Here is a 13,158-nt window from a genome sequence, read left to right as displayed (position 1 = left end):
AGGTGCGGAACCATGGCAGAGGGAACGTGCTACAAAAGCTGATGGCAGCATGCTGCGCTCGCTCTGCAGGCTGCCGTAATGAACTTTTAACTGTGGTAGGCCCAGAGGGAAGAACGGAGGTGAGGGAACCAGTCTAAGGAAGCAGCTCGATGATCCAGTCTGAGGGAAGCAGCGGAGATAAGGTCCCACACGTCGGGGTAAAATTGGGCCCATTGCGAGGGCTCTGGCAGGAGGGAGATTGCCTTAGAGACGCTGGATTGGGGAGGGGGGGGGAGAGAGAAGAGACAAAAGGACCTTGAGGAGGGGCAGGAAAGCAGCCTTGAACAAAAAGGGAGTGGGAAGACAAGGCAGATAAGGCAGACCTGGACTACTAGAGGGCTTAGAGAGGTTGAAACACTCTGAACCGAGGAGAGAGAGATGCCAGGCCCTGGGGAGGGGGAAGACAAAGAGAGTGAGAGACACAAAGACCTGGACCAAAGGTGGGAGGACTCAAAATGTTAGCAGAAGGAAGCTAGAGAGGGAGAAACCTGAAACAAAGGGGAGGCAGAAGAGAGGGAGCAGATGTTGGACTATGGGACAGAAGAGACAGAAGGGGAGAGACCCTGAGGAAGAACAAAGAGTTGCAAGATCAGAACAGAGGAGGGAGACATGTTGCCAATAGGGGTGGAGGAGAGAGAAAGAAAAGCTGGAAGGACAGAAAGATGTTGGTTGGAGAATGGAGCGAGGTCTGGAGGACAGAAGAGGTGCACTCGATATATATATATAAATAAATATGGGGGTCTTTTACTAAGGCGCGCTAGCTGATTTAGCGTGCACTAAATGCTAACGTGTCCATAGAATACAATGGGCGCACGCTAAATCGGCTAGCGCACCACAGTATATGTTTAGTATTTTTATTGTTGGTAGATCATTTTGACTTGGTCATTTTAAAAGTAGCTCGCAAGCCAAAAAAGTGTGGGCACCCCTGATTTAGACCATTTTAAAGTGCATTTGTATATCACTGTTACCTCCCTCCTTCATGTAAACCTATGTATGCATTAGCATTAATGCTATACAGGAGGTCATTTTATAAAGTCATTTTCCTGTGTTTGTGGTAATATACATACACTAGTCGTTAAGCTCGTTACATTAACGGGTGCTAGAATATATGTCTGTCTCTGTCCCCCTCCATTTCCCTGTGCAGCGCTGTCTCTGCTTTCTTCCTCACTCTGCCCTCTCCAGTTGTAACATTACTGCCTCGCTTTTTCTCCCTGCAACAGCTCTCTTTCTCATTCCCAGTCTCTTTGCTCTTTTTCTCTTCTTGCAGGGGTCTCTGCTTTCCTTTCTCTATATGTTTCTGATCTCTCCTGTTTTCTCTGTATGCTCCTGATCCTGTGTTTCCCTGTAGGTGTCTCTTCCTTTTTTTTTTTTTTTTATTCCTTCTTCAGTCTCAGTTATTATTTCTCTGAACATTCCCTTCCTCAGTCTGTACAACTTCATCTCTCTTGCCCTCTAAGCCCCTGCTGCAAGTGGCTGTGCATGTCGATCCTGCTCCCCTTTCACTGACCCTTGCGACTGCATCATTTCTGTTGTGCCGGCTGGGTTTCCATGGCAACCCTGCTCGCTAATGCCCCGAACTTGCGCTTGGTTTTCACTTACAGTGATCGTGGTCTCCTTGCTCCGCCTTTTTTGTTGTCAACCGGGAGGCATCACAAAAAGGACCTTTGTAAGGGTGGAAGTACTGTGTGGGATCGCGATTCAGTTCAGCTGCCAGAGCTGTTTGGGTCCGCGATTCACTTTTCGCTTGTTGGAGTAGTGTGTGGGACCTTTGTAAGGGCAGAAGTACTCCCTGTTCCCTGCTCGCCTTGCCTTAGTGTATTTTTAAGTTGAAAGATGTAGCGGTGGCTCCTCTCAAGATCCCCGACTGCATCGGACTTCCGACACAGGTGGGGATCGTGAGAGGAGCCGCTGCCACGTCTTTCAACTTAAAAATACACTAAGGCAAGGCAAGGAGCAGGGCAGACCGAAGAACAGCACGGAACAGAACCCTAAGCGCGCATGCGCACTCCTGCCTGCGGGAGACTACAGCGCATGGAAAACGGAACACGCGGCGTGAGTGCGCATGCGCGCTTAGCGTTTTATTATTATAGATAAACACCAAGATTCTATATATGGCACCCAAAGTTGTTTGCTGAAATATGGACATGTACCCATAATTGATCCACCGGCCCTTAACTAGCAATAATTGGCCAATATTTGATTTTCTAAGGAGTTCTCCTTAGATGACCAAGAGTCATACACAATCTGAGCACAAATTTTAGCATTCAGCAATGTCATGCATTTGATAATGATAAGCATAGGAGCCAGCTCTGTGGGTACTTTAGCACCCCCAATGCTGAGCAAGCTCTTTCCAAACTCTGTCCAGGAAGAGGTAATTTCCATTGGGTTTAGCACCCCAATAATTTTGAAAAGTTAGCTCCTATGATGATAACTATCTAATAGACAGGTGTTCTGAAGTTCTCGTGGAACTTTTTTGTTTTGTTTTATTTTTTTGTTATCCAAGACATCTTGGACCGGTCATTCTGAGGGATAAATAGAAATATCTACAAAGCTGAACTCTAGAGAAGATGTGAGAGATGTAACAGCTCATAATGTTTCAGCTCTGACAGAAAGTCTTGCTTTAGTTGAAAAGTTCCAAGTTGTCTAATTTTCCTGTCATGTCATATCCTTCCTTTAAAATAAGTTCAGCCCAAAGCAAAATACAATTACAATAGCACCAATAATCTAAAAATATATCTATTCAATATAGTTATCTTTTCTGTTGTAAAAAAATGTCTTCACTTGTGTAATTAAAAACTTCTTGCTCATTGTGTTCCCTATGTACTCAGTATAATAAGACCAGATTAAAATCTGCATGGAATTCATAATTGTTGTAACATTTTCTTGTTATTGTACTTATCTAAAACTTAATTTTAAAAAAAAACTTTTGAACATAAAAAAATTCTGCATTAAATTAGGAATGCAAACTTTTTAACTTCTGTGTGATTTTACTTCCCTCCCCCACCCTTTTACTAAACCGCAATAACCGCACTGAATGCTCCGCACTTCTCCCGACACTCATAGGGCTCCTTTTACAAAGGTGCGCTAAGTGTTTTAGCGCATGTTTAGTGTGTACTAAGCACTAACGCGTCCATAGGATAACATGCACGCATTAGCATTTGGCGCCTGTTTAGCGCACCTTTGTAAAAGGGGGGGATAGAGTTCCTTTGAGCATCGGGAGTAACATGGAGCATTCAGCGCGGCTTCCTGCGCTAATAACCACTATCGCAGTTTAATAAAAGGGAAGGTTTATTTCTGAACTAATATCTTATGAGTGTCAGAGCTTTTACCACCCTCGCCATTGATAAAAAAATCCTAATGCAGCTTCATAAAATGGGGGGAGGTACATTATCACCAAATAATAGTCGTATTGTAGGTAAAATTAAGTGGACAGGAGATATTTTGAAATAAAATGGTGTTGATTGCTTTTCGAAATTGAATATAATTATACAGTATATTTGTATAGGAAGAAGATTCCATAGTTTGACTGCGCAATAAGAAAAGGTCATTTTAAAAAACTTTCTTAAATCTAATACTCTTAGAAGAAGGAAGCATTAATTTTAGTTGACTATTAGGGGCATTTTCAGAGAAATAAATAAATCAGCACATTGTCCAAACACAACTCTTTACAGGATGATTTCGATGCAATTCTATTGTTAATTTATGATCTAACCGCGTAATACCCAAAATTTTTAGAGACGGTTCTAAAGTATGAGAGATTATTTATAACTAATGAACCCCGCTGACTTTGATTGCCAGAAGCATCGACCAAAATAACTCCCCTTTTACAAAAGCGTACCGCGATTTTTAGCACCGGCAGCAGCGATGACAGCTCTGATGCTCGTAGAATTCCTATGAGCATAGGAGCAGTTACCACTATGACCTGTGCTAAAAACCGTTCTGCACTTTTGTAAAAGGGGTAAATTTTGTTTTATCCTTATTCAATTTCAGTTGAAATCTCACCATCCATGCTACTATCAATGTAGTGTATTTTTCAATCTCTGATACAATTAACAGTAAGAAAGAATAGGAACTAATACTGTAATATCATCTGCATATATAAACTTGTGGAATCCTTCTTGTTCTAATTCAATGCCAAGTGATGATATGAGGATGTTGAACAGGATTGGGGGAGAGTGGTGATCCCTGAGGGATGCCTGTCAATGCTAATTAAAAAAAACACCAAGCAAACATTTTTTAGGGAAGGTAACCAGAACGCTCACAAAGATGGAACAAACTTCTAAGGAGCCTGGGAAAACTCAAAGATTAGAGCAGAATGGCTGACTAAGTACAACATTAAAATAATATAGATATAAACCCCAAATAATTTGTTCTACGTGTTCATTGGCTACTATACTTTAGGGTGCTCTGTTAGCTGGGAATTTCATGCAGCCTCTATTGGGGTGCCAAGCCTTCTTCCCCTTTTCACTGTTGTGCCCTCTGGGACTTCTTCTCTATCTGACCATTCATTAGGAGAACTTTAAAGCCTACCATTCTGGCTTTGGATTTTTAACTAACATTGTGGTCCTTTTACTAAGGCATGCTAACCAATTTAGTGTGCGCTAATCAATTTATATTCTACTAGTCTTTAAGCCCATTAATGGGTGCTAGAATAGATGTGTGTGTCTATCTTTCTTTCTTTCTCTCTCTCTCTCCTTGGCCACTTTCTGTCTGTCTTTCTTTCTTTCTGTCTGTCTTTCCTCCACTGTCCACCACCACCCTTTGCCTGCTCCCCCTGTCCAGCAACAGCCCTTCACTGCTCCCCCCCTGTCCAGCAGCACCTCTTCCCTGCTCCCCCTGTCCCACAGAGCACCTCTTTCCTGCTCCCCCTGTCCCTCTTCCCTGCTCCCCCTGTCCAGCAGCACTCCTTACCTGCTCCCCTGTCCCTCTTCCCTGCTCCCCCTGTCCAGCAGCACCTCTTCTCTGCACCCCCTGTCCAGCAGCCCTCCTTATTGCTCCCCCTGTCCCTCTTCCCTGCTCCCCCGGTCCAGCAGCACTTCTTACTTGCTCCCCCTGTCCCTCTTCCCTACTCCCCCGGTCCAGCAGCACTCCTTACCTGCTCCCCCTGTCCCTCTTCCCTGCTTCCCCTGTCCAGCAGCACCTCTTCCCTGCACCCCCTGTCCAGCAGCACTCCTTATTGCTCCCCCTGTCCCTCTTCCCTGCTCCCCCGGTCCAGCAGCACTCCTTACCTGCTCCCCCTGTCCAGCATGGCCGTTTGCCCTCCTCTTCTTTAAAGTGGCCTGGTGAGGATCACGGCTGGCTGTAGCGAACCTCGCAGGCCGCTCTGCACCTCGATAGCACATTCCCTCTGACGCGATCGCGTACGTCAGAGGAAACATGCTACCGAAGTGCTGAGCGGCCTGCGAAGTTTGCTACAGCCAGCCGCGATCCTCACCAGGCTCCTTTGAAGAGAAGCGGCGTTGGCAGCGGTTGGTGAGTGAGGAACAGCCACGGAGCGGATGGGGGGCCATACCTGGGACTGGAAGTCCTGCTCGGATCTGGAGGTCTATCTTCTCCTTAGGATGCTCACGCTGGCGCCGCTGCTGTGCACTTCGGACATGCTCAGCTCGGGGCGGGTTAGGTAAGAGCATGGGGTGGCAGGGGGTGATCGCTAGTCCCACACTGGCCCCGGGCTCTCTGCGCATGTCTCTCAGGGGTCCCGGCTCATCCCGGCAGGGAAGGGAGCTTGCCTGCGCTTCCTCAAGCAGCAGTGGTTAGTGAGTGAGGGCGGGAGGAGGGGAGTCGCTGGAGTGTTCCCTGCCGCCATGTTCTAAAATAGAATTTGGCCACTGACCAGAAATCACGGCAGCAGGGATCACGAAACCCTAAGTGCGCATGCGTGCTTAGGGTTTTATTATATAGGATGGGCAACTTAGCATTTAGTGTGCGCTAAATCAGTTAGCACGCCTTAATAAAAAGGACCCCGTTGTAAGGTGGACACCCCTTTGAAGTAGTCTGTAGCCCCTAGAATAAATGTAGTTTCGCTATAAAACAATTTTTGGGTATTACCATATTTTTGTTTATGCAGAGAAACTTTCCTGTACCCAGTGTGAATGGCAATAGAAATGTCTTTGAACTGCAGAGTTACAGGGCTCTGTCTTGCATATAGCGAGCAGCTTACTGGGTTTTAGTGCTGATCCCCAAAAGACTGCTATAGTCATGTGAAACTTGTCCAGCCTGCAGTTTACATTTCTCTCTTCTAGGTTGAGAATAGGCTTTTTAACGGGTCCCGAGCCTCTTATTGACCGAATCGTTCTACACATACAGACCTCAACAATGCATACTAGCACTTTCTCACAGGCAAGTTCAAGACTTGGTCAGAAAACAAGCATGTCTCATGATTATAATCAAGCAACTTTTAGAAACTGTCTGTGCTGGTGTAAAACCCGACACGGTATTTTCACCCATAGATATGCATTCGCTTTTTAAGGCTGGGAGTACACGTGTAGCTTTTTGCCTCATCCGGGTCTTGCCCAAATCATGCAACCCACTAAGCCCCCGTGAAATCTTTGCACTTTGAATATTGAATCCATACTCTTTAAAAAGCAGAGTATATATGGGCATAGAAGAAAAAGTAGGACAGCATATATATATCTTTAAAATTCCATGTAAATAGGGCTGTTTCCATCATCCCCCCCCCCATGTAAACATCCCAGAAATGCCTCTTTCAGCTTGGAGGAGGAGGAAAACTTTAGACATGTCAGTTAACATGGGTAAATCATTATGCATCAGCTAAATGACTCTGAAAATTGCCCACTGTTTGGGTTGTAATTGCGTATTTTCTTTCTTTCAGGTAATGCTATCAGAGCTCCTTCATCAGTGGGGAGAGAGAGGTTTCCTGAAGCACGTAGACAGGTACTGAGCTTGTGTTAATGTGTTATACCAGAAAAAAGTTTGCTGCCTGTATAAAAGGCTACTGACTACTGATTCTTAACTGCCACCATTCCCTCCTACTTAGCCAGAAACATAGATAGTCGCAGGCCCCACTATTTCACCAGGCCATTAGTATCCAGCCATGAAATAACATTTCAGCTTCGTGGTGCAGTGGTTAAAGCTACAGCTTCAGCACCCTGAGGTTGTGGGTTCAAACCCACGCTGCTCCTCGTGATCCTGGGCAAGTCACTTAATCCCCCCATTGCCCCAGGTACATTAGATAGATTGTGAGCCCACCGGGACAGATGGAAAAATGCTGGAGTACCTGAATAAATTCATGTAAAGCATTCTGAGCTCCTCTAGGAAAACAGTATAGAAAATTGAATGAATAAATAAGTTATCTATTTTCCCCTATATTAGCATCCCAGCACATGCTCACCCTCTCCATGTCATGCACCTCCCCTTCCTAGCATGTAGGTTTAATTAGAGGTTGTTGGTAAGCATTCATGGATGGTGCTACAGCTCAGGTAAAGCGATGTTGCTTCCAAGTAACACATGTTTTCTGAAGACAGCAGGAGTCCAAAAAGCACACTAGTAGGTGACATCAAAACTAAAAATGTCATAATGCCCCTGTATCGCTCCATGGTGCGACCTCACCTGGAGTATTGCATTCCAATCTGGTCTCCTTATCTCAAGAAAGATATAGTTGCGCTAGAAAAGGTTCAAAGAAGAGCGACCAAGATGGTAAAGGGGATAGAACTCCTCTCATATGAGGAAAGACTAAAACGTTTAGGGCTCTTCAGCTTGGAAAATAGAAGGCTGAGGGGAGATATGATTGAAGTTTACAAAATCCTTAATGGAGTAGAACGGGTACAGGTGGATCGATTTTTCACGCCATCAAAAATTACAAAGACTAGGGGACACTAGATCAAGTTACAGGGAAATACTTTTAAAACCAATAGGAGGAAATTTTTTTCACTCAGAGAATAGTTAAGCTCTGGAATGCATTGCCAGAGGATGTGGTAAGAGCGGATAGAAAGCTGGAATGCTTTCTACTGTTATAGGGAAAAACACCCTCCAGGGATTCAAGACAAAGTTAGACAAGTTCCTGCTGAACAAGAACGGGCGCTGGTAGGGCTAGTCTCGGTTAGGGTGCTGGTCTTTGACCAGAGGGCCACCGCATGAGCGGACTGCTGGGCACGATGGACCACTGGTCTGACCCAGCAGCGGCAATTCTTATGTTCTTAGCTGGTTTTAAGAAAGGTTTGGACAAGTTCCTGGAGGAAAAGTCCATATTCTGTTATTGAGAAAGACATGGGGAAGCCACTGCTTGCCCTGTAATAGTAGCATGTAATGTTACTACACCTTGGGTTTTGGCCAGGTACTAGTGACCTGGATTGGCCACCGTGAGAACGGGCTACTGGGCTTGATGGACCATTGGTCTGAACCAGTAAGGCTATTCTTATGTTCTTAGCTGGTTTTAAGAAAGGTTTGGACAAGTTCCTGGAGGAAAAGTCCATATTCTGTTATTGAGAAAGACATGGGGAAGCCACTGCTTGCCCTGTAATAGTAGCATGTAATGTTACTACACCTTGGGTTTTGGCCAGGTACTAGTGACCTGGATTGGCCACCGTGAGAATGGGCTACTGGGCTTGATGGACCATTGGTCTGACCCAGTAAGGCTATTCTTATGTTCTTATCATCACAGCGCCAGGACAGAACTGCTGTCCCAGAGCTCAGAACTCAGAAGCAGAAGTTATCAAAGTGCATTTGGAGGTGAGCTTTTTTTTTTTTAAACTTTATCACGGGAGTCAGCAACCTGTGGTACAACAGTCTCTCAAGTTTCTGGCTACTTTGGTAAAAAATAATGTTGCTTGCAAGCCACCTGATTCAAACATGTATTCTAGTGGCAGTAGCACAAGGTGTCGTTTTGGAGATGGCACCAGCCAGGGAAGGTGTGACTGGAAATTTCTCCTGCCCAAAGACAACTAGACATAAGAACATAAGAATTGCCACCGCTGGGTCAGACCAGTGGTCCATCATGCCCAGGGCAGGATTAATTCTTCAAGGGCCCCTAGGCACACAAGTACACTGGGCCCCCTAGCCATGCCCTGCCCCGCCCACCCCTGCCCTGCCCCATTTATTTACCTGTTTTCTAATTTACTTCTTTATTTCCACTTGTTTTTCTTTTATTATAAAATTCAAATCAAACAAGAAAGATTACCATACCAGTGCCAGTGAACAGTTTTAGTTCAATGCAAGCCTCTAGCATCTCTGAACAAAAAAGATGGAGTCGATCCTGAGGAAGGCTACTAAAATGGTGTGTGGTCTTCATCAAAAGGCGTATGGGGACAGACATAAAGATTTAAATATGTATGGACATTAGCTGCTGAAAATATATGCAAACTATATACTATATATTGACACAGAACTGTTACTCACTCAGATGTTAAAAAAGCAAAAAATATATATAAGGAACCAGATAGTATGTGCCAACACAGCACCTGCGAAGTATGCAGTAAGCAAAACCAAAGGACCTGACCTACCAGCTAGAAAACATAATAAATATTGCAGCAAAAACTAGCTGTCATACAGTGTGAACAAGAACCCTAAAAATGTGGGTAACATCAGTGAAATATAATAAGAATTGAGGTTGCAAATAAGCCACAGAGAAAGTCTTATGAAGTTGCACAAAACGTAAATAAATTTGCTATCCATATGGATTACAGGGGGGTTTGAACTAACTCTGCTTTGTGCAAATAAAAAAACCCCAACATACATATATTTAAACAACTGCATAAGAGTGCTGCGCATAATTAAAAACCCAAGGGCACTGAGTGCTTGAGACAATAATCTAATGATAGTATGGAAACCAGATCTGTGAAAATCTATTTTAAAAAAGTCAGAGCTGCATATTTAAAATACAGTCAAAACGACATATATTTAACCAGCTGTGTAAAAATGCTGTGCATAATTAAAATACCAGCTTGCTATGCCGGCTGTAAAAAGTGCACAGTTAAAGAAAACGAGAAAACATTTGTTATTTTTGTTTTGCTTTCTCTTATTATTTTTAGCCTACTTTTATTCTATTTTTACTATTTTATGTTATTTTTTTTCTTCTGTTTTTTTTTTTTTTTGATTTGGTCTGGCTCAGTTTGTTTGGTAGCCGTCTGGCCGCTGACTCCAGTGGTCGAGTCGGCCCTTCTGCCTACCCTCTGTTGTTCTGAGATGGGAGCCCATCCCCCAGCTCTTCTTTGCTTGCCTCCTCTGCCGCTTCTTCCGCCCATCCAACCGGGTTAAAGAGGAGCTGCGGGAGTGACGTCGGCGCCGTTGCTCGTAAGCGCAGTTGGCGACCGGTGTTAGGGAGCGCTGAGCACGTGGAGAGCGTGAAAAGAAGAAGACTGACAGGAAGAAGCAGGAGACGCGAAGGAGCCAGCCAGATACCCCTGCTGCCTACAAGCAGCTGCCTGAGACATATCGCCACCTACCACCACAGCCTGTCCAGGTGTGGAGCTCTCCCCCAGCCCGTCTTGCAGCCATCAGCATTCACCAAGTTGCAGCCACCACAACTGCAATGAGCACGGAGAGGCCTCGCCCGCACCGTGCGATCATCACCATTGCCGATCTGACTTGCCCGAGGGGGCGCATTGCCGATCGATGCCGGGGGGGGGGGGGGCCCGTTTTGAAAAAAAATAATGCTGGAGGGGTCCCTGTTTGGAAAAAACTTTTGAGTGGTCTGTTTGCCTTCCTTCAGCGGGCCCCCCATACCATTTCGGGCCCTAGGCACGTGCCTACTGGGCCTATCCTGATCGTGCCCAGCAGTCTGCTCACGCGACGGCCCTCTGGTGAAAGACCAGTGCCCTAACTGAAACTAGCCCTATCAGCATACGTTCCTATTCAGCAGGAACTTGTCTAACTTTGTCTTGCATCCCTGGAGGATGTTTTCCCCTATAACAGCCTCCAGAAGAGTGCTCCAGTTTTCTACCACTCTCTTGGTGAAGAAGAACTTCCTTACAAATTTTTCCCCGTCCCCGCAGGAATTCAGTTTTCCTATCCCTGTCCCCGTGAGTTTTATCGTTGTCGTCCCATTCTTATTAGCTCTGCCTTAACTGTACAAGCCTCGAACACTTATGATTTTATAGTGCTTGAGGCTTGTGCAGATGAGGGCAGAGCTTGCAGGAATGGGGCAGGGACAGGAAAAGAATTCACCAGGACAGTTTTTCTCGAGTTCACCAGGGTTCAATACCGCCAGTAGCACAAATGTGCCCAGAAAACGTTACCCACTCATATCACTTTGAACACCCTGTGGGCCAATCTAAATCTATAATATATAATTTGTGATACAAAAGTTTTGTGTGTTTTCTTTTTTCTTTTAAATTGTGTTTATTACCATGCCTAACTAGTTAGCCCAAAAACCCTGGTGTCTGTGTAATACATTTGCTTAACCTTATCAATTTATGAAGCATTAAAAGCTACTAAAAGCAGGAACTTATCTTGTTCTGTAGACAGCTATTGTTCATACGGAGTGCCCTACTGAGCCCCGTTTCGTAACCTTATCAGGGACAACCTCAGGGGCATCTCCCAATGCAGCATAAATTCAAAAGCTGGTTTTCCGCGGTGAGTGGGTAACGTCTGCTGGGCACATTTGTGCTACTGGCGGTATTGAACCCTGGTGAACTCGAGAAAAACTCTTTATCTGAGTTCCCATTTACTGATTTAACACCCTGTATATAATATTTCAGTGTGAGTTTTGGTAATAAATCTAGTTGGCCCTTAACCCTACAGGTGCCTGAAGAAGAAGAGAGCAGGTCTCATTTTGGAGTTTTAAGATTTTTTTGACCCCTCTCATTTGGAGTAAGGCTCTTACAACTTGTATTATAACATAAAAACATGATGGCAGATAAAGGCCAAATGGCCCATCCAATCTGCCCATCCACAAAAACCATTACCTCTTCTTTCTCTGAGAGATCCCAAGTGCCTATCCCAAGCCCTCTTGAATTCAGACCCAGTCACTGTCTCCACCACCTCTTCCGGGAGACTGTTCTATGCATCTACCACCTTTTCTGTAAAAAAGTATTTCCTTAGATTACTCCGGAGTCTGTCACCTCTTAACTTCATCCTATGCCCCCTCATTTCAGAGCTTCCTTTCAAATGAAAGACACTTGACTCTTGCACATTTACATTACATAGGTATTTAAACGTCTCTATCATATCTAGCCCTAACTCTTGTGTTCTTTTTAGCTGGATTTATTAACCACCTTTTCATGAAGAGATCCACTTAAAGCAGTTTACAATACATTGAATAGTAATCAGGTACTCTTAAGTATTTTCCCAATCTTTCAGAGCAGGCTCACAATATAACTGCCGTACCTGGGGCAGTGGAGGGTAAAATGACTTGCCCAGAATCACAGCGAGCAGGCTGGGATTGAACTCGCAACCTCAGGGTGCTGAGGCAGAAGCTATAACCATTAGGCCACTCTTCCCCTCCCTATGCACCTAAATGCCAGTGGGTAGGTGCAAGCATTTCCACCAGCCTTTCGCTGGAGTAAATGAGCATGCCTGCAGTTGGCTGCTATTACAGAATTTACACTTAGGTATCGAGATACAGGACACTATGTGTAGGCTTCATTTACTGACTCTAACCTCAGGTATATTGTGTAAGGGTATCCTTTTATTAACATGTGCTAATGGATTTAGTGCATACTAACAATTAGCGTGCATACCTATGGCTTCTTAGCAATTAACACAGACTAAATCCATTAGTACGCCTTAGCAAAAAGACCAAGTTGCTCTTATATCTCACAGCTTGTTTGGGTAATGGCTTTCTAATTCAGACTTTTTTTTGATTTGTAGTGTGGCTGAGTTTTACAGGAAACAGCGCAATGCAATGCTCGCTTCAGCAGAAAAGTGGCTAACAGGTCAGTTGTCCCAGTAAAGGCCTTTGTACTAATGGTTAGCATGCGCTAATGGAATTAGTGTGCGCTAAACGCTAAAGAGCCCATTTTATACCTATGAGAGCCCCTTTATGAGAAAAAAAATGGCATTTATATGCTTATATATATACAGGAAGCAACCTGTGCAATCGACTATAGATTAGTTACTCAGTAAGTGCTTCTGCCTTAGTGTTTTTGAGCATACTTGAGTATGTATCTTCAGGATGGTTTGTTTGTATTATGCTTTCTTTAGGTTTCTTATTAAGATTAATAT

General features: G+C 44.5%; 1 protein-coding gene across 4 annotated transcripts in view; it reads left to right on the top strand.

Moving 5' to 3' along the window:
• AADAT (aminoadipate aminotransferase) overlaps positions 1-13,158 on the top strand; it is a 79,848-nt gene that overhangs the window by 47,791 nt on the left and 18,899 nt on the right. For all 4 annotated transcript variants that reach the window (XM_033942446.1, XM_033942474.1, XM_033942464.1 and 1 more), the window contains exons 9-11: positions 6,282-6,378; positions 6,872-6,933; positions 12,805-12,869. In XM_033942446.1, the coding sequence (XP_033798337.1) occupies positions 6,282-6,378; positions 6,872-6,933; positions 12,805-12,869 (224 nt within the window). The remainder of the gene's footprint in view (positions 1-6,281; positions 6,379-6,871; positions 6,934-12,804; positions 12,870-13,158) is intronic.

The sequence above is a fragment of the Geotrypetes seraphini genome, chromosome 1, assembly GCF_902459505.1.
Source record: "Geotrypetes seraphini chromosome 1, aGeoSer1.1, whole genome shotgun sequence".
NCBI classification, from domain to species: Eukaryota; Metazoa; Chordata; class Amphibia; order Gymnophiona; family Dermophiidae; genus Geotrypetes; species Geotrypetes seraphini.
Note: the sequence above shows the minus strand (reverse complement) of the source record. Positions and strands in the feature narration are given on the sequence as shown.